This window comes from Sarcophilus harrisii, chromosome 1 (assembly GCF_902635505.1).
Source record: "Sarcophilus harrisii chromosome 1, mSarHar1.11, whole genome shotgun sequence".
NCBI classification, from domain to species: Eukaryota; Metazoa; Chordata; class Mammalia; order Dasyuromorphia; family Dasyuridae; genus Sarcophilus; species Sarcophilus harrisii.
The window spans coordinates 258315870-258343269 of record NC_045426.1 but is presented as its reverse complement, the minus strand read 5'-3'; the positions used below and the strand labels follow the sequence as shown (position 1 = coordinate 258343269).

The 27400-nt window shown below is 35.1% G+C and overlaps 1 protein-coding gene across 4 annotated transcripts in view; it reads left to right on the top strand.

The window, feature by feature from the left end:
* Window positions 1-27400, top strand: part of SDK1 (sidekick cell adhesion molecule 1) — a 1196729-nt gene that overhangs the window by 823197 nt on the left and 346132 nt on the right. For all 4 annotated transcript variants that reach the window (XM_031949904.1, XM_031949968.1, XM_031949836.1 and 1 more), the window contains 5 exons: window positions 5896-5979; window positions 14722-14916; window positions 21489-21605; window positions 23608-23775; window positions 25929-26031. In XM_031949904.1, coding sequence (XP_031805764.1) covers window positions 5896-5979; window positions 14722-14916; window positions 21489-21605; window positions 23608-23775; window positions 25929-26031 — 667 coding nt within the window. The remainder of the gene's footprint in view (window positions 1-5895; window positions 5980-14721; window positions 14917-21488; window positions 21606-23607; window positions 23776-25928; window positions 26032-27400) is intronic.

Sequence of the window (27400 nt, the reverse complement as noted above, 5' to 3'; positions counted from 1 at the left end):
CTCTCAACAATTGACTTAAGAGATTTAGGCCATAATTCTTGGTCAGATATGCAGGCACCTGCACATGGTGGCATTTTTTAATGCTCTTAATTTCTCATAGAAGATGAACCATCTTTCCTGATTTCTTCAAATAGTTTTTAACAAAGATAAAAAGAGATGGTTCCAAACTCTGGTTTTATTAGCTGCCATCATAAATTTTTCAAAGGATAGCATGTTCATATATTGATAGTATAGCAGCTTTAGAAAGCACTGCTGCGACTGGAAAAGACACATTTCCACTTACTATTTAAAGATTGTGTTTTATATTTTGTGCACAGCTAAGCTAAATGAAAACAGATTTTTTTTCTATTTAGCTCAAAATCTTTTAATGGTTATTTCACAACTATTTTTCAAACAATCTTTTATTATACCACACGATGATAAGTTGAGGAATGAGAGAGAAATCATCATAATGTCTCTTACATTTGGTTAGAATGAGAGATGAACAATGACTGAAAATGTAACCTATGTAAGGTAAAAAAAAAAAAAAGTAATGGAATTACCACAGGAGCGGCCTTTAGTGACCCATGTAACTGAGCACACTTTGCTCATTTGGCAACTACATATTTACCCCTCTGCCCATTCAATTCCCCATAGGCATGTGTTTTCCATGGCCACTGCCTGCTGATTTTTAATAATGTGACTGCCCTGGGTACTATAATTGAAAAAGAAGAAAAGTCCTTGCTGACCCTTGGAATGCTACTCTTCATCCCAGAAGGATGTTGCCCCAGGCTTAAAATGATTTACAAATGGTAACCGTGGAGGAGAATTTCATGAATAAATAGACAGTCCCAGTTAGGCTCCAACAACAAATAATTAGTGTGGAATTGTATATAGGAAGGACACCTCCTAGACTAGGTGTCTTCATTCTTGACTTTCCTTCCCAATTCCTGTGGTTACTAATTTATTATGTAACTCAACTTTCTTAGACTTCTTTTTTCCTCATCTGTAAAATGAAAGAGGAAGGTAAGAGATCTTTAAGGATTTTTCCCAATCCAAATAGTCCATAACTCCAGGTGTTCTTAAGCTGAGATACTCAAATAGCAAAAAATTCCTTTAAATACATTTCCTAGGATATTTGAACTTGAATGGAAAAAAATAATTTTCAGTATTTTCAGTAACCTCTAATTGAAATTTATCATTTTCTTCAATTATGGATATAAACAAATAATAATTGTATTAGCAGTAACTGTGACTTGGTCACTAATAGGAATTAAAGATATTTTCAAATCTCATTATAGTTATTATAGATTTCTCAGAATATTATGCTTACCACTACTTCAGAATGACTATAGTTATTAAACCTTTTAATTTGCCTACATTTGTATTATCTTGTTTTTCATTGTGTTAGCGAACATATACCAGATGTCCCAGAACCCTTAGGTCAGTTTTAAGCTACTAAATCTTAAAAACCACATTAAAACACTCTATATGTTATTATATCAAGCACAGCTGGGTGGAGCAATGAATACAGCACAGGAAGATTCAACTTCCTGAGTTTCAAATGCGGATTTGGACATTTACTAGCTATATGACTCTGGACAAAAGTTACTTAGCCTTGTTTGCCTCAGTTGTCTTACTTATAAAATGAGCTGGAGAAGAAAATGACAAAGTAACTTTGCCAAGAATGTACCAAATGGGATCACAAACAGTAGGACGTGACTGAAATGGTGAACAACAGATGTTACTTTAGCACAATTTATTTTTTAGGAGTAGTTTGATAACTGTATTTCAATAAAACTCATTTCTTTTGTAGTCCTGTGTATTTTATTGTATGCATTTAAAGACATTGCTCTGAGAAGGACTGCTAAAGGGATCTATGTAGGATTTGCTTTTTATTAAATAATTAACAACTGGCTTTCTGAGGGGTATATGTATACATGATATAATTGTAATATGATTAACATTTTTTGCATCACTTTCTTAAGTTTAGATAAACAACAGAACAGTAAATCAAGTCCTGATTTGATAGATTTCCAATATATAAATGCTCACACTGAAAGTTTAACAATTGGTTCTCCCCTGGCACTATATGCTAGCTGGTTTCAGGAAATCACTGGATCCATCACTCACACACACACACACACACACACACACACACACACACACACACACACACCCTTGCCCTAAGTCATCTTTGTTTAGCCTTTAGTCAGCTATGTAGGACCTTTGTTGTAGAGAGCCAGAACTCTGGAGAAATATACTTGAAACTAGGTGTTAACTCAGAGGAATTGATGAGACAATGATTATTTAGTTTACATATATACTGAGTACTTAGCATGGTGATGTAATGGTTGTCTAAGTTCACACATGCACAGAGTGCTGTAATGATGTACTTGTAATAGAGTATAGGACGACCAACAAGGACTGAAAGAGGGACCTTCCATCTCCCACAACCTGGTGGCTCTTCTGCCTTCTGCCTACCTCTACTAAGATCAAGGTCCATCGGAAAGTTCCCCCAGAAAGCTAGCCCGGCCCCAGGTGAAGGAGACAGACTGAACCCCAGGAGAGAAAGAGGGAGGTTACCATTTTGATTGAGGAATGGAGAACTGAACCAGTTGAGGAGGAGAGAAGGTTCAAAACTGGTAGCTGATCAGACTATGGGAGCAGTTTATGAGGACCCAATCTTCTACAAGGAAAAAAAATAAGTAGATTTACTACAGAGTAGCAGTAACAATAGAGTCTCTGTTACCAGAGTTCTCTGTCACTTAAGGGAATCACTTGAATAAACCTACATGAGAAACTTCACTTCCTGAGATAAAGGGCAGTTGCCTAAGGGTAATCAGCAAACATCTTATTATTTGTTGTCTAGTCATTATTTAGGTTTTTTGAGAATAAATGTGCATTGCTCTTATTAACATGTGCTAAAGCATAGGCAGTTTGTTGATTTTTACCTTGGTGTTTTTCATTTTCCCTTCCCTTTAAATAGATTGTGGTCATGGTTATTGACTGATTACATTCATAATAACTCTAGGAGCGTGACCTATGTAAAAAGGCCTCCATGGGATACAGCTGTTGTATAGTTAGAATATAAATAATGTTCATATCATTATTATTGATTGTGGAGGCATGTCCAAATGGCAAAATTATGAGTATGCAATGAGGATTAGCTTGAGCCAGCCAGAAACTCATATTTTCCATTATTTCTTTAGGCTAGTTCTATGCAGCAAAGCTAAATGGAGAATTATGCATTTAACTAATGAATTTGGGACCATTGAGACAGCCAGAGTGGAAAATTCAGGGAAATTTGTTATCCTTGAATTATCTGGATAATTGTAAAATACTATCCCTAATTTTGTCCTTAGATAAAAGCTTTAAGTTTTCTTCTTTTCTCTGTGTACAGTATTTGTTTCTCCCTTTTCTCTAAACTAAGTTCTTGTTTTAAGGATACACAGACAGCCTGCCAAGTTATATTATCTGCATTCAACAAAATTACAATGAAAATAAACTGCTTTGGAAGACAGTGCCCAGAAATTAATTATCACATAGAAACTGAATTCGACAGCTTTTTGTTATCATGATAATGAAATCACTACAACCTTAACACCTGGGGAAGCCCAGTCATACCACTGTTGTGTTTTTGCTGAATAAAATGGAACTAATGTGGCAATTTACTTTCTTCTGAAATTCTATGTTTAATAAAACATTTATTTATCTATTTTTATTTATTTATTTTGTTACAGAAGTTCACTTTTTTTGAGGCAATTCTTTTGTTTCTGCTGAATATTTATCATGTGCCTACTATGTGAAAGGCACTATTGTTAGATTCTGGGAATAAAAAGACACCCCCCCCAAATAAATTCGAAGCAGTCCTTGAAAAGCCCTTGAGAAGCTTTCATTCTACTGAGAAATGAAATATATGCAGAAATAAGTAAATAAAAAATATATAGGAACTAGTATACAGGGTAGAGGATACCAACAACTATTATTTCCTATTTGCTTTTTTTGTTATATTTGTTTGTTTTTGTCTCTCCCCATTAGATCATAAGCTCCTTGAGATCAGGACCTACCCTTTTCCTCTTTTTTTTTTTTTTTTTTTTTTTTTTTTTTGTATATGTGCATCACTAAGCACAGTGCTTGGCACAAAAATAAGGTATTTTCTCAATGCTTGTTGCCTCTTGCATCAGTAAAGGCCTCATTATTTGAGTCAATTCTTGAAGGGACCAAGATATTCTAAAAGGCAAAGTTGAGGAAGAACATTACAAATAAAAGGAGGGGGAGTGAAGACAGAAGGCAAAAAGAAGGAAAAGGAGCTTCTGCAAAGATATGGAATAGAGAGAGATGGAATATCATATGTGGAGCACAGTGACAGGTAGGCCAGCATGGCAAGAAAGCAGAGTGTGGAGCAGCTCCTATGAAATCACTTTGGGAAAATAGATTGGAGCCAGCTTCTGAGGGGCTTTAAGTGCCTCACAAGAGATTCTCTACTTTAGGAAGGCAATATAAAACCACTGAGATTTCATGATCAATAGACTGGCATTTTCACTCCATTTCAGGAAATACACTCCATACAAATCAGTCTCAATCCTCCTCCTCCAGCCCTAAGTGTGCTTGGATTATCTGTAAGGCCCTCATTCCCCTTTCAAAGCCCACTTTGCTGACAGAGAACAGTTTGACGCGGGTAAGCATCAGGACATCAACTGGCCAGGCAGCCTAAACATATCAACACGGACTCGGCCACCTGGCCGTTTTCCACTCTGCCATCTGGGCTGCCCAGGTAGATTTCCACAAAATCTGCCTTCTTCATCTTGGGGAATGACTCTTCCTTCTCCCAGCCACACATCCAGTTGTTCTGAAAAGAGAGGAGAGGATTTGTTTGTTGTTACTTTGAAGTTCTATTCAAGTATTAAATATGTTTTGACGAAGTTGAATTGCTAAGGCATTAAAATTTTTTTAATATGCTACACTTCTCCTCTGATATAGGCCCAATGATGTGCTATGGCACTTTATTTGACATGCTTCATGAGATGGTGTTTAGTGTAGATACTGAAGCAAACTATCCTATAAAATACTGTGCTGTAAATATAAACCTTTATGAACCTCTTGGGATTGTCCTTCTAAACTGTGAATTAAGATATTCCATGATTCAAGCTCATAAACTTAAAAGTAGCCTCTGCAATGACTATTAATTTGCTGGCTGAAATCTTGGATAGAGATTACCATTGGCTAGCCTCTCTGAATTCTCATTTTATATAAATGATGGTAACTAAGGATACAATTTTAAAAATATCTCACCTGTTTTTTTTAAAGCTCATCTTAAGGTTTGGGATTTTTTGTTTTTGGGGGGTTTTTTGTACTGGATCTTTGATTTGATCTGAGCAGAGTACTCTAGATGAGAAAGCTCTCCCCCAAAATGTAGATAATAACAACAATAGCTAACACTTATACAGCACCTACTATGTGTCAGCCATAGTGTTAAGTGTTTTTCAAATATCTCATTTGATCCTCACAGCAACCCTGGGAGGTAGGTGTAATTATTTTCGCCATTTTACATTGAAGAAATGGGTCAATAGAGAGGTTGAGACTTGTCTTGTATCATATAGGCAGTAAGTACGTAAGGCTAAATTTGAGCTGTATTCATTACACCACTTAGTTGCTATCTAAGTAACTTTGCATTCTATAATTTATAGTTTTAGAGAGATTAAGCAAGTTGACCATAGTCCTATAGCCATTATGTATCAGAAAGTCATTTTGACTCCACGTCTTTCTGACTCTGAGACTATCTCTGTGTCTACTGTACTTATCACTGACTCTTTTTAAGAATATTAAGAGTTTTAATTTTTAAGGATTTTCAATAAAAAAAATTACCTACTTCTTTTGTGACTTTTTTTCTTTCTTCTTTTTTTTTTTTAAAAGAGCCTCCCTATTTTACTGCTGAACCTGAGAGTAGAATTCTAGCCCAAGTAGAAAAAACTGTGGATATCTTGTGTCAAGCAATGGGTAAGTTTCAAAGAATTTGTTAAAAGAATATAACTAAGATAAATGTTATGTTTACTGTGTTTTCCTTTGCCAAGCAGAGCTTTGACCTTCAATCACTAGCATTCTTTTTTGGAAATGTTTAATTGTTTGCTTTTGCTTTGTCACATGCTAGATGGCAGCAGCTTTTAGTAATGTTTGGTATTTATATTGGAATACTCATTATCCAATGGGCCAAATTGTCTCTATTTCTTCACAATCTGTGCTTTAAAGGATAATTATTTTATATTTTGCAATACTTTAATTGATATTTGCATCGTACTTGTCAGAAGCCCAGTTCTTAGCCTCTTGCTACTAGCATGGGATAGATGAAGATTGGTACCTGTATGTTCTAGTGATGAGTGAACCATGGAATTGTTAACAGTTTTCACCCCATTATAGCTCTAACACTGTGGATAAGATAATGTCATCATCAATGCCTTTTCAGATGTAACAGTGCCTCAAGGCCAGGTGTTTCTTTTTACTCTCCTCCCAGGGTTTTCTGGTACTCTTAAAAGGATGGGGAAGTCCAGTTTCACCACTAACTCAAGCCTCCACTGATTATGTTCCCCTGATTTTAGGGGTCTCAAGTATCCTATTTCCATTAAACCACTTAATGTTAAAATTTTCTTTTTGGAAGGAGTTGGGGAGTAGAGTGGTAGGATTATTTTACAAACAAATGACAGTTTTGCTGCTTTTACAAAGAAATAATCACTTCAAAAATATAGCAAGAATAAACATACAAACACTCCCCCACCACAACAGGCGGGAGATATGAGAGGCTTGTTACTCCTTTTAGCATTACTGTCTTTGCGGGGAGGAAGGGGATTAAGTTCACAACGTAACTGTTCCTACACAGCATAGTTCCTCCAAGTTCCAAGACCAGTCCTCCTGTGGACCCGTGGCCAAGCATCTTGGCTTCTCAGAGCACCCCTAGTAGCCTGGTAGCAATATCCAAAATGAAATTTTGTCTCCAAGTTTCACATGGTTCAAGCTTCTCAGTCTAGGGACTCCAGTGCTTATTTCAAGAACTGAAAAAAAAACAAACAAAACAGACTAAAATCCCAAGCAATATGATAGGGTTCTTAAAGGGGGAGGGGGAGAGATAGCCCTACCCTCTTGTCAGCTCAGTGCATGCTAATGGGTGAACTAGACCTTCTCTCCTGGATTCTGCTGGAAAGAGAGAGAGCCCGTCTCAGTCTGATGGTTTTAAAGACTTAACCAGTTTCAGCAATGCAGCCAATGCAGAAGGCTGTTCCCACTCATATGGTGGGGAAATGCAGAATGTCTACTCCCGGAAGCAGGCCCCTGCTGTTTTCCCCATAGGCGCCTCCATCTTGGGTGATCTGGGCATGTGCAAAGCTGTTACACAGAGAAATGTACTGTTCTGGGCAGCTGGGGTATGATTTGATGAATGATAACATAATGTAGTAAAAAGAGCCTTGGCTCGAATTCTTGATCTAGCTCTGCCATTAACTTTTGTGTGACCTTAGCAAAGCCATTTCATCTCTATGGATTCCAGTTTCCCTATCTTTAAAATGGAAGTCTTGTATTAGATAATGTCTAAGGTCCTGTCCAGTTTTAATATATGCTAGGATTCTTCTGTGCTGTATAACTAAACTCATAGCCTGATGCTTTGCTATTAGGATTTTCTATCTTTTTACTTCCCTTTTTCATGTTTCCTTCCTAAATTCTGTACCAGTTATTGAACAAAATATAGTCACCCATATTATGAAAACTGGGCTGTAGATTTCATGCTAGAAGAGGCCAGAAAGATCATCTAGCCCAGAGGTATCAAACATCCAATTATCTTTGTCTGTAAATCTCCTGAGGGTGGTCCAAATCATACAGCAAAATAAAGATACAAGAGAACACAGAAATGCTATGTGATTTTTCTTAGTCATTATGTGGTCCATAGAGATCTTTGTATACAGGTTAATGGCCCTTTGAGTTTGACATTAGTGTTCAAATCCAACCCCAGCATTTTAAAACTGAAGAAATGGAAATCCAGAGAAATAATTTGCCCAAGATTACACAGTTAGTAAGTAGCAGAGCTGGAAGAAGGACCCAGGTTCTCTGACAAAACAAAACAAAACAAACAAAAAAGTTATATTTTCATTGTACTCCAAAATGGGATCAAACTGGGGAAGGAGAGTTACATAAGATGAAAAAGAACTTTATACTTATAAAAGTGATTAAATACTTGAAATGGAAAGGCAATAGGGATGTTTTCATGGTAGTGCATTTAAGAATAAACAAAGCAGTCCTTAGTCTTGAATAGTTTAGGGATAGTCCTTCATAATGTAATGGGCTTGATTCCCTATCCTCTTACAATCTCTTTTGGTTAGAGGATGCTACAAAAGGATGACCCTTAACATAAAAGGCTTGGGGCAAATAGTAAATTTCAATTAATGGGATGGTTGGGGCTATTTGCCAAATCCAAGCTATAAGAAAATGGATTTTTTATTGTTTTAACAGGAAATCTTACCATTTTTCTGCCTCAAGTCTGCATGAGGAGAACTATTCAGTTTTATGTCAACCTCTTTTTCATCACTCAGTGATAATTCATATTTGCCCAAGGGGATTTTTGACAGATGAATTACAATCACAGTGAGAATTCTCAACATTAGCATTTACACTAGCTTTATATATGCATGTTATTTAGGTTAAGTCTACTTACCTAATAATACATCAAACTGGACAACATCTGTATATTACCATTTTTCCTTATGTTTTGCTCAAATGAGACTAGGTAAAGCTTTTAATGAATATTTCATTAATGAGTACTGCATTGTAAATTCTGGTGAAAAAATAATTTTAATATAGAGCTAGCATGCATTTTCATGATAAATATACTCCATTTTAACTGGATAAATTTAACTTTATGAATCCAAGAGCATGGATGAATATTTTAAATTAATGATATTTGTAATACATGTAACCACAGGTAGTTATCTTTCCAGAAAACTAGCCTTCATTTCTGATAATGATGAATGACATAAGTTCTTCAGTGAATAATATAGAGACCAGCATGTGATCAAAATTTCTTTTCTTAGGGTCCTTCTCTATGCTTTGGCTAATAGCATCTGATGCCCATAGGAGTTTTTCTATTAATAGCCTTGATTCCTAGATGCTTTGTCAGTCCAAAATGGTTCTTCCCACATTCAATATGATTTCAGAGAACCACAATAATGTTTTTTGTCAAGGGGTGTTCACTCTGCCCCATATTTCAGCTGTATTCTCTAAAGTGGTCAGAAAATCAAGCAGGAGCACTCATCACCCTGAGTCAAAATAACAGCTTCCATGGAGTTGGTATGAAAGAATGTGAGTGTGGTAGAAATGCAGTGGCACATTTCATAAGTCTCTCTGTCTGTCTCTCTGTTGGTCGGTCTCTTTCCTTCCTCCTTCTCTTCCTCCCTCCTTCCATTCTCTTCCCCTTTCCTTTATCTTCCCTCCCCCATACTTGATGTTCAGGAGTTGCTCACAGTCCCATCTCAGACCCTATCAGCATGGAAGCTTTGTCCCTGCGTTGTTTTAGACTGTAGCTGGTTTGCACTTCCCTGGGCAATCTGCTCCAAGGACTCACCCCCTTGTCAATGCTGAACCGACTGCCAGCTCGACGTCAGCCCTGCTCACCCCTTCACTGACCATTTCACGTCCTTACTCAACAGATTGTCGTGGCTCTCTTTCTCCTAGGAGATGAGAAAGAAAGTCGTCTGGCTGGCCCCCTCCTTTTCTGCCTTTCAAATCTCCTGACATTTTACTCCCTTCTATACACTCTGGTGGCAGAATGCATAGAGCACCAGACCCGAAGTCAGGAAGGCCCATCCTCCTGAGTTCAAATCCAGCCTTAGACACTTCCTGGCTATGTGATCCTGGGCAAGGCACCTAACACTGTCTGTCTCAGTTTACTCATATGTAACATGAGCTGTAGAAGGAAAATATCAAACACTCCAGTATCTAGGCCAAGACCAAAATGACCCTATTTCATGGGGAGAAACAACTGAAACCCAGCCAAATGACCAAGCACACTCCTAGTCCAGCTTCAGCGACCACCTTTGCTATTTTTCATATAAGACACTCCATCTGATTCTAGACATTTTCAGTGACTGTCCCCATGCCTGGAATGCTTTCCCTTCTCATCTCCAAGTCCTCCTTCCTTCCTTTACATCCCAGATAAGACTCCAGCTTCTTCAGTATTCTTCCAGATGTCCCTTAATTCTATTACCTTTCGGTATCCTCATAGTAAAATGTGGGTGATAATAACACTTCACTCACAGGGTTAATGTGAGGGTCAAACAAGATAATATAGGTATAATACTCTGCAAGCATAAAAGGAACTATTAGAGAAATGAGATTTTTTAAACCACAACTTTTCTGTATCTTATTTTTGTTTATAAAATGGGAGAGATAAGCTACACAGTCTCAAAGGTCCTTTTCCTCTATAACAAACATTCTGTGTTCTAAATTTTCCCTGGACTATAAACTGGTTTACCATACAAGCAAAAATAGAGTGCAATAAAGAGCAAAAATGGTAATTTTTTATTATTTTGTTGTTGTGAATTTTACAATCAGCAAACACAAATATTTCAAAATGCAAAGAACAGGAAGGAGGGTTGTACAAGAAACTATAAACTTCTATTATTTAACAAAAAATACATATGTTAAAATTTAAAAATTCTATCACCTTCCTTTCATTCATTATCTCCAACTTATCCTGTATATAGTTTATTGTCTCCCCCATTAAATAGTGAGCTTCTTGAGAACAGGAACTGTCTATTGCCTTTCTTTGTGGTTATAGTATTTAACACAGTGCCTGGCACAGAGTAAGAGTTTAATAAAGGTTTATTGACTCACTGACTTAGCCTCTGGCACCTAACAACTTCAAGACCTTTAACATGTGTATACCACCACATGTAGCTATAAATTTCAGTCTTCAACCAGATGGCCTGTACTCCTGGCTAATTCAGATATCTTCCAATATGGTATTTCAAGATACTAGAAAGCACCCGAGGAATAAGAAAGCCTGGATTCTGGTCCTGGATGTGCCAGTAACGAGTTATATGCCATCGGGCAAGTCACAGTCCTTTTGAGCTTCAGTTTCTTTATTATCATAATGACAAGGGTTGGTCTACATTATCTCAGATTCTTTGGAGCTCTTTAAAAAGATGAATGCTTTTAACTTTCTCTGCCTTGGTATCTGTTCACCTCTAATATAATGATATGGATATGGCTGCTGAGAGAAGGAATATGAGTATTAAAAAAGAATCATGTGCTTTATTTTTTTGTTCTTTTCTTGGGTAAATGCCACCCTTTTTTTAAAGCCAACAAAACTCAGTGATTCTGAGAATATAAAAATTTTAATGTATTCATAATTTTAAAAGGAGGATTTATAATAGTGAGGGATATTTTGGGGGATAAGATTTCTATTCAGGAGTTTAAATTACCCTAATGTAGAAATGGTTCAGCCAGTCAGTGTTTTAATCGTTATCTCTAAATAAATTGTATTCTTAAGTTCTCCCCTCAACCAACGCATATGCTGGTTTTGTATAATATCTTGAGGGTAAACTCCTAGGAGATATGTACTTATGGTATACATTGAGCTGGCCTTTTAGCAGAACGTTGCTATCCTTCTATTTATTGCTTTCTTTTAATTTTGACAGTTTAATTTTAGTAGCATGGGAAGTGGTTATTCTTTGTGAAAGCTACATAATATAATAGCTATTAAAGAGTTTTACATGAATTGATTGCATGTTTACCTTTGAAATACATGTGTTTTTAAAATTTTCCTAATCTAATGAAAAGTGACAGGAAATATAATTAAAGCAAAGCAAAGGATCCAACAACCTGTTATCTTGAAATACTCTGAGACACTGTTTATTAAAAAAAAAACTTTCTGTACTTGCTGAATAGCTTATGAGAGTGGCAACATGTAGTAAGGCCTAGAGAGCTAGCTTTAGAGATGGAAAACCCTCAAAAAAAATTCTGCTTCTTCGGTACTTTAGCTGTGTGACCCTGGCAAGTCCTTAACATCTTCAGACTGTGGGGCAACACAGTCTACATCAAGGGTGGGGATTTCCACTCCAGGAATTTCCAACACTAATGAAACAAAGGAAGAAGAGGAGGAGAAGGAAGAGAAGGAGGAAGAAGAGTCAAAGGAGAGGAGAAGGAATACAAGAAGGAGGGGGAAGAAGAAGAGAAGAGGAGGAAGAAGAGAAGGAGAAGAAGAAAGAAGAAGGGAAGGAGGCGGAGAATAAGAAATAATAAGAGGAAGACAAGAAGAAGGGGAAAAAGAAAGAGGAGAAGGGAAAGAAGGAGGAGGAGGAGAAGAAGAAGAGAAGGAGAAAGAGGAAAAAGGAAAGGAGGAGGAGGAGGGTAATAAATAAGAGGAGGAAGACAAGAAGGAAAGGGAAGAGAAAGAGGAATAAGAGGGAAGAAGGAAGATGAGGAGGAGGATGTTTAGATATTTCAAGCTTCTTTAGTATTTGAATTATTTCTATTTATTAAAAGATAAGAATAAAAGCCTAAGAGACAAAAGGTCTCAGAATCTGGGGGTGGGGGGGAAGGGAGAGAAGAGAGAGAAAGAGAGAGAGAGAGAGAGAGAGACAGAGAGAGAGAAAGAGACAGAGAGAGACAGAAACAGAGACAGAGACAGAGAGACAGAGACACACAGAAAGAAAGACAGAGACACACAGAAAGAAAGACAGAGACACACAGAGAAACAGAGACAAACAGAGAGAGACAGAGATTTCAAGTACCAGCATAGTCAATAGGCAGCCATTATAGGCCACTTTTTTTTTTTTCCCAATCAGTTGATAGCTTAGTAAGTAATGTTGTATCAAGCACTATGCTATGCTATGGAGATATATAGATCCCTCCCTCTCTCCCCATAAGTTCTTGCCCTTGGATCCTTTGCCCTTACCCTTCACAAGAAGCTTGCTTTTTATCAGGGCCAATGACAAGCACATATAAATAAGTAATTTTTTCCAAATTAAAATATTTTATGATTTTTCCCCTAGACAATATCCTGCCTCTGATCCATATTGACCTGTGACCCTGGACAAGTCACTTAAGGTGTCTCATGACACAATGCAAGTCACAGAACAATCACAGATTTTAATTGATAGAACTTCTTCAGCAGGAGTTTTACTAATGAAATCACAAGTCTGAACTTGATAGGATAGATAGGTATTTAGATAGATAAAAGAACTTCCCATTAGCAACTGGTCCTTTAGGTATTTTTATGGGTTATCTTCAAGTAACTACCAAGCAATGAAAGCCTAAGATGTGTCTTTCCTTTTTTTTTTTTTTTTAATTTTTGATTAAAGCTTTTTTAATTTCAAAACATATGCATAGATAATTTTCCATATTCATCATTGCAAAACCTTGTGTTCCAAAATTTTATCTTGCCCTTCCCCCCACTCCTTCCCATAAATAGAAAGTAATCCAATATGTTAAACATGTGAATTCTTCTATACATATTTCCACAATTATCATGGTGCGCAGATGCTTCTTCCCAATTCTCAGCAAGAGTATACTCAGGAAATGCAAACATAGTTGAGTATTAGTCTGAATAAAACATATGTAGAAAGACAAGTTTGTGGGGGGGGGGGAATTGAATTTTTTTTTTAATATTTGATAGCCTTCAGTTTCAATGGTCTTGTGATGAAGAGAGCCATCTGCACCTAGAAAAAGGACTATGGGGACTGAATATGGATCACAACATAGTATTTTCATTCTTTGTTGTTGTTGTTGGCTTGCATTTTATTTTTTTCTCCTTTTTTTTCTTTTTGATCTGATTTTTCTTGGGCAGCATGATAAATATGGAAATATGTATAGAAGAAATGCATACAGAAAATATATTGGATTACTTGCTGTCTGGGGGAAGGGGTGGAAGAAAAATTTGGAACACACAGTTTTGCAAGGGTGAATGTTGAAAATTATCTATGTATATGTTTTGAAAATAAAAAGCTTTAATTAAAAAAAGTCAAAAAATTTGATAGCCTTATACTCAAGTATATAAGTAGGATGGAATAGTGGGAAAAGTGTGGAATTTAGAGTTAGACCTGAGTCTTTTTATAGTGCCTACTATGTGTGAGGCATTATGCTAGGTGCTTCACAAATATTATTTCATTTGATTTCACAACTATTTTAACTGTCATCTACTCTAGGGGGACATCTTAAGACTTAATGAAAATGAATATTAGGTAATACCTTACCAAAAAAAGTAATGAACACATAGCTGTTATATATGTGTTAAAAACTTTCACATAATTGGCCTATACTAAAATATTCTTCAGTCACTATAAGTGTTGAAAATAATCTCTCAAATTTCACTATCATTCACTTTGCCTGGAAACTGGATGAGTTTTTTTTTTCCTTATGCAGTATTCTTATACACATATAGTTTGCATCATGATATGTTTGTACCTGTTTTATCTGACTCATACTAGGTATAGTTTGTCACTGATTCTTCTTTGTATCTTCCCCAATGCCTAAGATAGTGCTTTGTACATGGTAGGTAATTAATACATGTTTATTGAATTAATGAATAAAAGTCTAAATTTAGAATCATTTGAGCCACTGCTGTCCTCCATTAGCACAGATAGTAATGAATTAATTGTATGTGATTTTCTTTCCACAGAATTACACAGAACACTTTTTTTAACTCTTGATACCAAAGACAGTTTAAAAAAATAACTTCAATATTCTTTCTTCCCTATACAGGAGTCCCAGTCCCTAATCTTGAATGGTATAAGGACTCTGTCCCCATCAGCAAGCTCCAAAATTCTCGTTATAAATTACTAGTGAGTGGAGGTCTACGAATCCAAAAACTGCATCCCAATGACTCTGGTATTTTTCAATGTTTTGCAAGAAATGAAGGTGGGGAAATAGAGACACACACATACCTGGATGTAACTAGTAAGTATGGGATGTCAAGAACGCCAAACAATAGTGATGCATCTTTTTAGACTCGTGTCACTTTTGTATGTGACAACTGAACATCCATATATTCATCAGAGTTTTGGAAGAAACGGAGAAGATACACTTGCTACATAAATTTAGATTGGCATTATCTGCTCTGTGGTTTTCCAGCACTGACCATACTCAATTTATGTGAATAGCTTTTTAAAAAGAAAAGGGGAAAAAAAACCCCAAACCTCAATATCTTGCTAAAAAGAAATGAAGGATTAATAATGAATAAATATCTGTCTTATTCTTTGTATCTTGATCTTCTTTCCCTCTTTTATATCCATCCCATAGTTTAGTTTTATTGAACAATTATAGTTCTTTTGTGAATTTCTTTTATGATCATATTAACTGAAATGCCTTGGTACATTTTCTTTGAAAAAAAATAGAAGCATAAGGGTTTATCTTTAGCTCTTATAATATTAAAATTTTTCTTCTAAAATGAAGTAGAACTTGGTAATTATTGAATTATACTTTTGCTCTTGCCCCATGAGACAAAATGCTTAGTTGATTATGTCCTCAAGACAGAATCCTATTTTTTGCTCAGTTATTTCAGTTGTCTGATTCTTTGTGACCCATTTGGGGTTTTCTTGGCAAAGAAACTGGAATGGTTTGCCCTTTCCTTAAATCCAACTCATTTTACAGATGAGGAAACTGAACCAAATAGTATTAAGTGGCTTGCCCAAGGTCACACAGCTAGTACAAGTTTGAAGTCACATTTGTGAACTCAGGTCTTCCCGACTCTAGGCTGGCACTAGATGCATGGAGAATTCAAAAATACTTAAAGTTGTGAATTTCAGGGCTATGTATTCACAAAAACCAGAATAAGTTTTACCTCCCAGCAATTTGGAACTATACCCAAAGGGCTATCAAACTGTGCATACCCTTTGATCCAGCAATCTCTCTACTGGGCTTATATCCCCCCAAAAAAATCATAAAAAAGGAAAAAGGACTCACATATGCAGAAATGTTTGTGGCAGCCCTTTTTGTAGTGACAAGGAATTGGAAACTGAATGGATGCCCATCAGTTGAAGAATGGTTGGGTAAATTGTGATCTATGAAAGTTATGGAATACTATTGTTCTATAAGAAATGATCAGCAGAATGATTTCAGAAAACCCTGGAGAGACTTACATGAACTGATGCTGAGTGAAATGAGCAGAACCAGGAGGTCATTATACAAGATAACAGCAAGATTATGTGATGATTGATTCTGATGGACATGGCTGTCTTCAACAGGGAGGTGATTCAGGCCAGTTCCATTGATTTTTGTGATGGAGAGAGCCATTTACACCCACAGAGAGGACTGCGAGGACTGAGTGTGGATCACAACATAGCATTTGCACCTTTTTTATTATTGTTTGCTTGGTTTTTTCTCATTTTTTTCCTTTTTGATCTGATATTTCTTGTGCAACACAGTAATTGTGGAAATATGTACAAAAGAACTGCACATGTTTAATATATATTGGATTACTTGCTGTCTAGGGGAGAGGATGAGGGGAAAAGAGGAAGAAAAATTTAGAACACAAGGTTTTGCAAGGATGAATGTTCAAAACTATCTTTGCATGAATTTGGAAAAATAAAAAGCTATTATTTAAAAATTTAAAATGATTATTATTTTTAAAAGGTATTGATTACTTCCCACTAGATTGTTATCTCCTTGAAGGCTGAGACTGTTTTTTGTCCTTTTTTTGTATTTCCAGTGCTTAGCATGGTGCCTGACACATAGTAGGCACTTTGGAAAGTTATATGAGTAACTAATTATGATGGATTTTTGCAAACTAAGGTCCCCAAGATGACCAAGGGTCAGTTTTTTACTATAATTTGCAAGATGAGAGATATAATTGCAACTACGTTATAACTATATATTATATACTTACATATCTAGAATATGAATATATAACAGTATACTTATACCAAGAATATTAATACTAATATACTAATTATAGTACATTAAAAGTAGTATACCTAGATTTAGGCTGTAGATAGCATCTTGAGAAACTTGGGTTACAATCTTAGTCTTGGCAAATGAGCTCAGTTAAATTGCGGCTTATGAGACTTAAAACCTGTATGGCTTGGACAAAGCACTTAACTTCCCTTAACTTCAATTTCTTCCTCTGAGGTCCTTTCTATCTCTAGACCTATGAATTGCAGCATATCCTTTTATTAAATAGTAATCTTTCATAAACAAGTAGTGATTTCCTATTTGACTTTTTTCCCCTAAATTCAGATGTTTTATATGTTGGATTTTCTTGAAGCAGGAAATACCAATTTTGAAGAAAAACATATTCAATACAGAGAAATGTTCTATCTGATAGCTGACATTTATATCTTCCTTATAATCATTCAGTTACATAGAACTCTACAATTTACTAAATGCTTTCTACCCCCCTTGTGAAGTATGTGATGCTCACAATATCCTTTTACAAATGAAGAAAATGAAGTTTCAGAAGATTAAAAGGGAAGCCCTGGAAGACCTTTCTTTTTCTTTTTTTTTCCCTCCATTTACATTTCTCTTTCTACTATACCATACTGCTTCACAGTCTGCCTTATTGCAATAAAAATAAAGTAGAATTTAAAGGAGAAAATAAAACTTCTCAGGAAAATCTTAAAATAAGTATATTATTTTTTCCATTTATCAAACATGATTTGAGAATGGAATGGTAGTCTCTTTAATATTTTCTTTAACTGAGTGACTGTCTATACAGCATTTCTTTGATCTTCCATAAAATATCCATAACAAACTAGTATTTAACTATAGATCTTGGACCTTATTATAATCTCCAGCTATTTCCTGCCTAACACTCAATGATACTACCTCAGTCCTATACTTAGCTCCTCTTCCTAGTAGGAAAGGAAGCAGAAGTCTTGTACATTCTTTTACAGTTCCTTCACTCAGTCATTTGACTTAGTTAGAGAAGGCCAATGCAGGGGCAGGAAGATTTATAGGTTCAAATCTAGCTTCAAGTCCTGATGATTGAAGATAATTCCTTTAAACCTCATTTGTAAAAGAAAGGGGTTAGACCAAATGTTCTCTAAGATCCCATCCAAATCTAAATCTATAGTCCTGTGATTTTATTGTTAATTCATTCTTGTTTAGCTACTCTTTCAATATTACTTTTTTCCCACCAACCCCCGGATTCAAGATCTCAAGATATGTAAATGAAAAATAGCTTTTCACCTCCTCCCAAAAACAAATTATGGTCTTTTTCTCAACATATTTCAATGAACAAAAAAATTTCAAATTATTATACTGTAACAAAAAGCCATAACATTCACTAAAACCTTATTGAATATAATGATTCTTAGATGATGTAAAAAATATTCAGGTTCCTCCAGTGCCTTTACATATACATATATACTTATGCTTATTGCCTCTCATTTAGACTACTATAACATAGTCCTCCTAATTGGTCTTCTTGCCTTCAGTCTCTCTTATCTCTAATCCACATTCCACACAGCTGACAAAATGATATTCTTAAATTCTAGGTCCAATCATGTCATTTTTTGCCTTCAGAAGCTACTAGAAGTTTGTCATTCAGTCATTTTTAGCCATGTCTAACTCTTTGTGTCTCATTTGGGGCTTTCATGGCAAAGGTACTGGAATGATTTGCCAGATGAGAAAACTGAGGTAAACAGAGTTGAATTTTTTGCCGAAGTTTATACAGCTAATAAGGGTCTGAAACCAGATTTGAACTCAGAAAGATGAGTCTTCTTGATTCCAGCCCCAGTGCTCCTAGTTGCCTAGATGTCTCTAAAATAAGACATAAATTCCTTCGTTTTGCATTTAAATTCCTTCATTGTAGTCTAGAGTCTTGTCAACATTTCCAGGTTTATTATGCATTACTCTCCTTTCCACATGTTCCATTTCAACTGAAATAGCCTACCTACAGAGAGGGGGGGGGGAAAGAAATGCTCTTAATACTAAGAAATTGATGTTATATCTAGTATATTACATTTGTATTTGAATATACGTGGCACTTCACCTAGCATCTCCATTCATTTGTATAGGTTATTTTGGTTGACTGCAGTATACTCCCTCCTCCACTTAGTACAATCCCTAACTTCCTTCAAAGCTTATCTCATATTGGAGGCCTTTCCTGGTCCCTCCAGTTGCTGGTGTCTTCCTCTATCAGAAACTACTTTCTATATATTTCATATTTATTTATCTCTGTGCAGCATGGCATAATGGGAAAAATGCTGACTCTGGAGCTAGGTGATCTGTTTTCCAATTGGGCAAGTCACTTACGTGTCCAGTTTCTTCAATCTGTAAAATGGTGTTGTTGAACTATCAGACTAGTTTGAGGACCCTTCTAGCCCTACATCTCTCTGTGACTCTGTAATTCTATGTTAATCCTTTCCACAGAATATGAGCTTCTTGGGAATATAGTCTTTATGTCCCCAGAGTCTAGCACAGGGCTGAGAGCTAATAGACATGTACTAAAAGCTTGGTGAGAAAATGAATGTATTTATGACATGTTTAGGGATGGAAAACCCTATAGCTGATGAGGTTCCTAGGAGCTCTTGTGAATAGATGTGAATAGATATGACCTCTTTAACAAAACAAAAGACTAAAATCCATCTAGTAAAATGGGTGCCCGTCACCTAGATTACAGTGTGCAACTGGTTGGTCAATCTGGTGAGTTAGTTTATCTGTATATTTGTCATTGGCAGGCAGTGCAGAGAATAAGCCAATCTCAGAATTCAATAGGAGGAAAGTTGGCTGGGTGGTATTTGGGAAACTGCAGTATTTCCAATAATCTCAGCTATCTAACACAAAACCCATCCCTTTAACATCAGTATTTTTTAAATAATGCTTTATGGCTTTAAATCACAGAATGCCATAATCCTTGGAGAATCAGGCTTGCAATGATCAAAGAGACAGTAAAGAGAAATCCATGTTGGCTGTAAATAGACTTCTGCATCTTTCCAAGATTAGCTTCTGTGTAAGAAGTAAAAATATTACAGTATAATAATTATGGGTAGAGAAGGTAGAGAAATTGGACCGAATCTATAATGTACATCTTTTGAAAGTTGCTTTGTATTTCAATCCCTTCAAATCATTTGTCATTTTTCTGTTTCTTATAAAAACTTTACTTCAAGTGGTCTTTGATCTCCTTGATGTGAATATACCCTCTAATGGTTCAGATTACAACACATCCAGATCTTTTTAAATTTGTGCTATTCTTATTCCTGTCCATTTTTTCCCATATATCTTCTATAAATCTCCTCCCCACTGCACTAGAGAGACTTTTAATATTCCATGGATTCCAGTGTCTAATACAGGCTTTCCATTTGTTAGACTTTGGTATTATTATGTGAACAGGCCCCTCCTTTCCTGATCATCCATTTCCTGGTTGATGATTTTTGTACCATACTTCTGTGTGAATCACCCTTCTTAATATTGACCTGCAGCCTATTTATGTTTATCTATCTCCACTAGATCTTTGGGTCACCTGCAATTTTGAGTCTTTAGAGCTTGTGGGGATCCATAACTCTTAGTAACATAGTATCACTGAAATATGAAGAGGGATGGAAAGAACGCTCATTTTAGGCAAAAAAAAAATTACCTTCCTAGAATTCCCAGCTTACTCTCTACTTTTGCTCTCTGAGAAACAACAAAAATCAAGCTAGTCTTCTTCCAGATCATAACTCTTCAAGTATGTGAAATAATAGGAATAGTTAATAATAACAGCTAGCATTTCTATGATATTTTAATGTCTACAAAGTAGTTCTCATTTTATTCTCACTATAACCCTATGATGTAGCTGCTATTATTTTCCTCATTTTATAAATGAGGAAATTGAAGATGAGGAAGATTAAGTGAGCTGCATAGAATCAAACAGTGAATAAAGGAAGATTTGAGCTCAGGTCTTATTGAGACTAAGTATAGCTTTCTGTATACTGCACCAGCTACTTACTACTATTGAACCTGAACGAGATTCTATATAAACAAGACTTTATTGTATAAAAGGAAAGAGCTAAATTATTATTCAGAATTCCTAGGATCTAACTTCTCTTCTTTCTTTAAGCTTCATCTACAAAGTTTCATCTAAGTTTCATCTACAAAATCAAGAGTTAGACTAAATGACTTCTAAGGTCTCTTCTACTTTCGATATTTTGTGAATCTCATTTGTTTTCACACTTATTTTTAAAAGAAATTTTTAGTTTCCCTGACTTTTTAAGAAGATGAAAACAACATGTTCAGTTTATTTAAATAAAAATGTTTTCTCTTCTCTTTCACATTTATTTTAAACTATTTTATACCCCCTGCTATGCCTCATTTACATATCTGTGAGTAACATGAGATCTTATTTTCACTTAAGCAGTAAAAAAAAGTCAGGCAATTCCTTGGAGATGAATAATAAAAGGTTGCAATCATTTCTGAAAGGTTTTCTTTCTTTTTTTTTTTTAATGATTATACCTATTTCTTGGATTCATTCTATAAAAATTGATGTGAAATGCGCCAGGGTGGTAATTTAAATATCTTTAAACAATAATCCCTGATTTCACTTTTGTTCTCAGATATTGCCCCAACATTTACTCAGCGTCCAATGGATACCACTGTTACAGATGGAATGACAGCAGTGCTCACCTGTGAAGTTTCAGGAGCTCCAAAACCTGCTATCACATGGAAAAGAGGTATGTGTTTACATTTGTGTTGGGGTTTGAGACTAGACCTTGTTGAGATACATTCCACATAAATATAGTCATCCTAGATTGTAAACCTCTTAGGAATTAGTCCTCTTAATTGACTCACTTTCTGCTTCATCTAAGCATCTCATAGTTTGGGCAAGGTACCTTTTTAAACCTCTAATGGGTATTGACCATGGCCAACCTATTTTTATACCTTGAGTACTTTTTAACCTTTTTTTGTGTGTGTAGAAGTGGGGAAGAGGAATAGTGGTCTAGAAATGGGTCTAGCTGTGATTTCATCAGAATAGAGAATCCAAGTGGTAGAAACTCTCTACTGATATAGATCAGAAACTTCTCTCTAACTTAAAGTCACAGAGGATCTAGAAAACTGACATGTTAAGTGATCAGCTCAAGGTTCCAGACTTTTTATGTGATATGGGCAGAATTTTACCTCAGGCCTTCCTGATATTCAAGCCTACCTTCTACCTACTAAGCCATACTGTATATCTTCATAAAAGAAAAAAAAGAAAAGAAAATTATATACTTTATATAAGATTCTTCCCAACAACAGTGTTCTATGATTCTGAGAAGTCAGAGGGACTTTTTTCTCACACATTTAAAATTGTTATATTATGTGTGTGTGTGTGTGTGTGTGTGTGTGTGTGTGTGTGTATACACATATATATTTACATAGGGAAAAGAAAATGTATATATAATATATATATATATATATATATATATATGTGGAGAAAAGGGGAGTTGTATATTAATTTGTTTATTTAGTCATATCTACTTTTTGTCATTTGCTTGTTCATTTATGAGAGGTGTGGGGCAGAGAAGGGGAAAAGGGAAAAGGAAGGGAAAAGTGCTATACTATAGCAAATGGGGGGCTGAAATGGATCAGGAAATCCTGAGCTCAGCTTATAGGACTGTGTTATATGGGCAGAAGTTGCTTAACCTCCCACTTCCCCAAACAACTCTCTAAGACCACAAGTTACAGAAAAATTGCAAATTTATAGCAATAGAAAGAGGTTATGAAAGCAAGGCTATCTCTTATAATAAAAACACAGACACATTTGTCTCACCATAAATATTTCTTTCCCATGTGAGTGTATTTCTGTAAAAGAAAGAGATAGTGAATATATCTACTGTAAGATTGTTTTGATCCGTGTTACCGTCAATTGTGTTAAATCTAGTTTTCTGTGTAAAGATTATTGTGATAAAATAAGACTTATATTATGTGCTAAACAATATAATTTTGAAAATAAAACTGTTTATTGATTACTTCTTATGAACTCAAGGAATTAGTTGTACTTGATCAATAAGTCTTTTTTGATTGATTTATTGATTTGCCTAACATAGGAAGTATTCAATAAATACTTGTTAAATTGAATGACAGACTGACTATGGATTAACTAATAATGTCTGTTGAGCTATGTATGAGCATAGCACTTTTGGCAGCTACATTAATTCTTTCAAGCTCCACTTTTAGAGGGCAACCATTTGAAAACTGTGGATTAATAACTAGTGTATTATGGCCAAGGGAGACAGGATTTAATTTTGGACAAGCCTTAATGAGACTTGAAAACCTACGATCCCTGTATTTTAAATTTGTATACTGTAATGGAAACACCATACCTTCTTTTAGTTCTTTACTGACTAATAGTAGTTGAGTCTTTCGTTGTTTACTGAACACTCAATGTAAGTACTGCATTTGGTAAGAATATTTGGAGTAATCTATTAATTTCCTAAATTAAATTTTTAGTGTCTGGAAACAGTTACTAAAGCTTCCAAAGGTGTATCTAACTTGGGAGACTCTGACTCAGTTAATTTAAATATACCCTGGAGCAGACTAGCAACCTTTCACCGTATCTAGATATCTTTTCAGCTTGAAAAGATCTCTTTTCAGACACTTGATGGCTCTATGAATTTTGTTACAATAAATGTTACTATATTTTAGAAGTGTACTGTCTGACTTAGTCTCATTCTTTTCTCTGTCATTTTTCAGGGAAACAGATTTTGGCCAGTGGCTCTGTTCAGATTCCTAGATTTATTCTTCTGGAATCTGGAGGCCTGCAGATAACCCCCGTCTTTCTCCAGGATGCTGGAAACTACACGTGCTATGCAGTCAACTCTGAAGGATCTCTAAATGCATTTGCCATGCTGACTGTGTGGAGTATGGATAACACTTTATTTGAAATCTTCCATTAATCACAGCTTAATCAAGGGGTCATTTTTAATTAGGAAATATGATTATGCCCTTGGCCTTTCTCATTTAAATCAAAAGAAAATTGTTATTTTTACTAATTTGCTAAACTTCATTAAGTAATTACCTTATTTTTTTAGGTAATAAAAAATAGAATTTATGTATTTAAAAATTTAATAAAACAACTGTGGAGAAGGAATTTTATCCACTGTCATGCCAAGACACAAAATTGACTTGTTGGTTAATCTTAGAGAAGTAGTCACCTAAGAAAACTAAATTAAGAATTAAAATACCTATAAAAGTATTCTTCTTAATGCTGACTAATTATCAAGTAAGATACTTTTGGAATGTAGCAAAATAATGAAGCTGTTCTTGTCTCTTGATTCTAAGCCAAAAACCCAGCTCCCTGTAATTATTATAAGACTCATCTTCAGCTCTTACCTGTCCTTATTGTCTCTTCTGAAACTCAAAATAATTTTAATTCTACAAGAGGAAGAATACATAACCCAAAATTATTCCATTGTTTAGACTAGATATTTTATACATTGTAACTATACTTCATTCTGGCTTATAGTCCAGGCACATATACTCCAGAAATTCCTTTTTGTAATAGGAAATAAGACAGATCAACTCACATTAATTTTTTGGGTAGCAATATCTATACTGTTCAAGTGATTTATAATTTGTATGAACAGAGCACTGGATTTCAAGTTAGGAAACTGGATCTCAGATCTGGGCCTTATCTCAGGCAAATTATTTAACATCCTAGAGTTTCAGTCTTCTCACTTATAAAATGATGAGGTTGTACATAATCAGTGAGATCCCTTTCATTTCCTTCTCTGATTATATAAATATTTTTAAAACTATAATCCATTTTTTAAAAAACTGAATTGTGGTTAATTTCATATTGGTTTGTCTTGCTTTCTGACTTATTTAGCATCATTTAAAAAAAATAGGCATTACATTTTGTGTGAAGCTTGTTTGGCTGCTACTCTGCTTTTCCATTTTGCAAATATTATATAAGTTAATGGAATAAAATCTCTTAAAATCAAATTCTGACTTTCTCCCTGAGGCCTCCATACTGTTTAATTGGCTTATTCTTCATGGTATTAAAGATGGTCTTCCTATTCTTGAATAGTTATTCCACATATTCATCTCTAACCGCAGTCTATTCCTTATGAAAGTTAAATTGTAGAGGCAGTAGGACATCTTGGCTAAAGAATTGACCTTGGAATCTAAAAGACTTGGGTCTAAGCCCCACCTCTGCCTTTGAGTTATTATCCTAAACAAATCATTTAACCCTTTTAAAAACAAAAAGGTAAAACTGGAACCATGGAATTCTCATAAAGAACTAATCAGGCGTTTTACTCAAACTATTCATTTTTCTTTGTGAAATTCCACATTGTGTCCCTATATATATTTTTATAATTTATATTATATATACTCATATTTATATTATCTATTTTCTCATATGCATATTTTATATGAATAGTAGGTGTTATGGAGGTCCTCCTATAGAAAATAAATTATAAAGTAATAAGAATTTCAAAGATCATTGAATTATGCTGGAAGGGACCCCTAAAGCCATCTAATCCAGCTTCCTCATTTGTATAAAATGAAGAAACTGAGAGCTAAAGGGGACAATTGGCATAGTCATGCAGTTTATAGATGTTATAGGTAGGATTTGAACCTAGTTTTCTTGACTCCACAGCCAAAATTCTGTCCACTACAATATATAGGTTTGCACTTCACAGTGTGGTTAGATAAATACATTTTCATAGGATCTTTAACACATAGATGCTAATGTATAAAGGACCAAGATTAATTTACTACAATCTATCCCTTTTTGTCTTGTGCATGCAATTTACTTAATGTGGTATTGTTGGCACTCTCAGGTCTCTCCAAATTCTAAAATTGATTAGTTCTATGATCTAATTCTATGACCTTTCAATTACTGCAAACATTCTAAGATCTCCCATTTGTTTTCTTTTGTAGTTTTTTGTTTTTTTGACCAACATAGGACAGAACTTACAACTCTTAATGCCACATAACCAACTCATTACCCCCAAGGTGCAAACCTTCAAACTCATAATTTTGTCTGATTTGTGACGTATTTCTTTTAGATCGTACTTTTATTGTCTACCCTCCTGAAGATCGAATTGTTATTAAGGGAACTACAGCCACTCTGCACTGTGGAGCAATTCATGATCCTAGAATTCCTATCAGGTTAGTATAGTTAACTGCTCTTGAGGTTTATTTGTGTTTGTGGGGTTGTTTGTCTGCATATTGTTTCTTAATATTCTGTGGACATGTAAAATTAAGTCATTATAGGAAGAGGGATTTTAGGAACCTCGATCATAGTTGTAGATCCCTGATTGCTGTATCTTAAGGTTGTAACCTGTATCATTAATCACCCAAATCCCATTTTCTTCTTCAGCCTTATATATTATTTACAGTGAGCTATGTTCCACTTCATGACTTCAATACAGCTTTTCATGATTTTTCTGCCAAGGTTAATACACTATCTGTAAAACGGACTTGTCAGAGGCTGATAGTTAATGAGAGAAAAATCCAGAGGGATAGAATAAGATTTCAGAAATGTTTACTCTAGGACTATGGAATGCCCAGGAAGAGTCTCCTTGTACTTCCAGGAATATTTCATGGCAAAATGAGGGAAAGAAAGGTCTGGAAAGTTGGAAGGAAAAAAATCATAGCCCCCTAATGAATTTACAACAAAAGACATTTAAAAACTTTGTCTGAATGACTTGAAGCTTGAATCAAGGCATAGGAATTTTTTATCTTTCTTTGAATTCACACTGGGATTATGGTGATTGAAAATTTGATCTTGGTGAAAAAAAGTCCAACAATTAAAACAAATAGTTATCCTAGAAAGCTTTTCTTCACTATGAGCAACTACTTGTATAATTCTGAAAAGCAAAAGCATAGCTTCATAGTGGTTTTATGTTGTTGGGACAACCCTGGAAGTAATTTCCAAAAATTATGATGAAACCTTTTTTTTTCAATCTGACCTTACTTCAAAAAAGTATCTGACAATAGCTGGCATGATAGCACTTTTGTAGATACCCAAACACTTTATATATTTCATCTTCATAATACTGCTAGATCAGTTATTGTACCCATTTTATGAAGAAATTAAAGTTGAGACAGTCCAAGTGACTTTTCTACAGCCATGGAGGTGATAAAAATATTCAAGTCTTCCTAATTTTAAATCCTTTGCTCCATCCATGTTGCTTTCCAGAAAGACTGAATGTCCATCAATTGCAGAATGGCTAAGCAAGTTATGGAATTTGAATTTGATGCATGATGTCCAAAATGATGAAGGGGATGCTATCTGAAAAACTTGGGAAGACATATGAACTGATACAAAGTAAAGTAAAAACTAGGAGAACAATTTATGCAGTAACAATATTACACAGATAATCAACTGTGAAGGATTTAGTTAACTGATAAGGTACAATGATCCACCACAGTTCCAAAGGACTTATAATGAAAAATGCTGTCTACATTTAGAGAGAAAACTGATGGATTCAGAGTGAAGATTAAACCATATTTTTTTTCTTTTTTATGAATATAG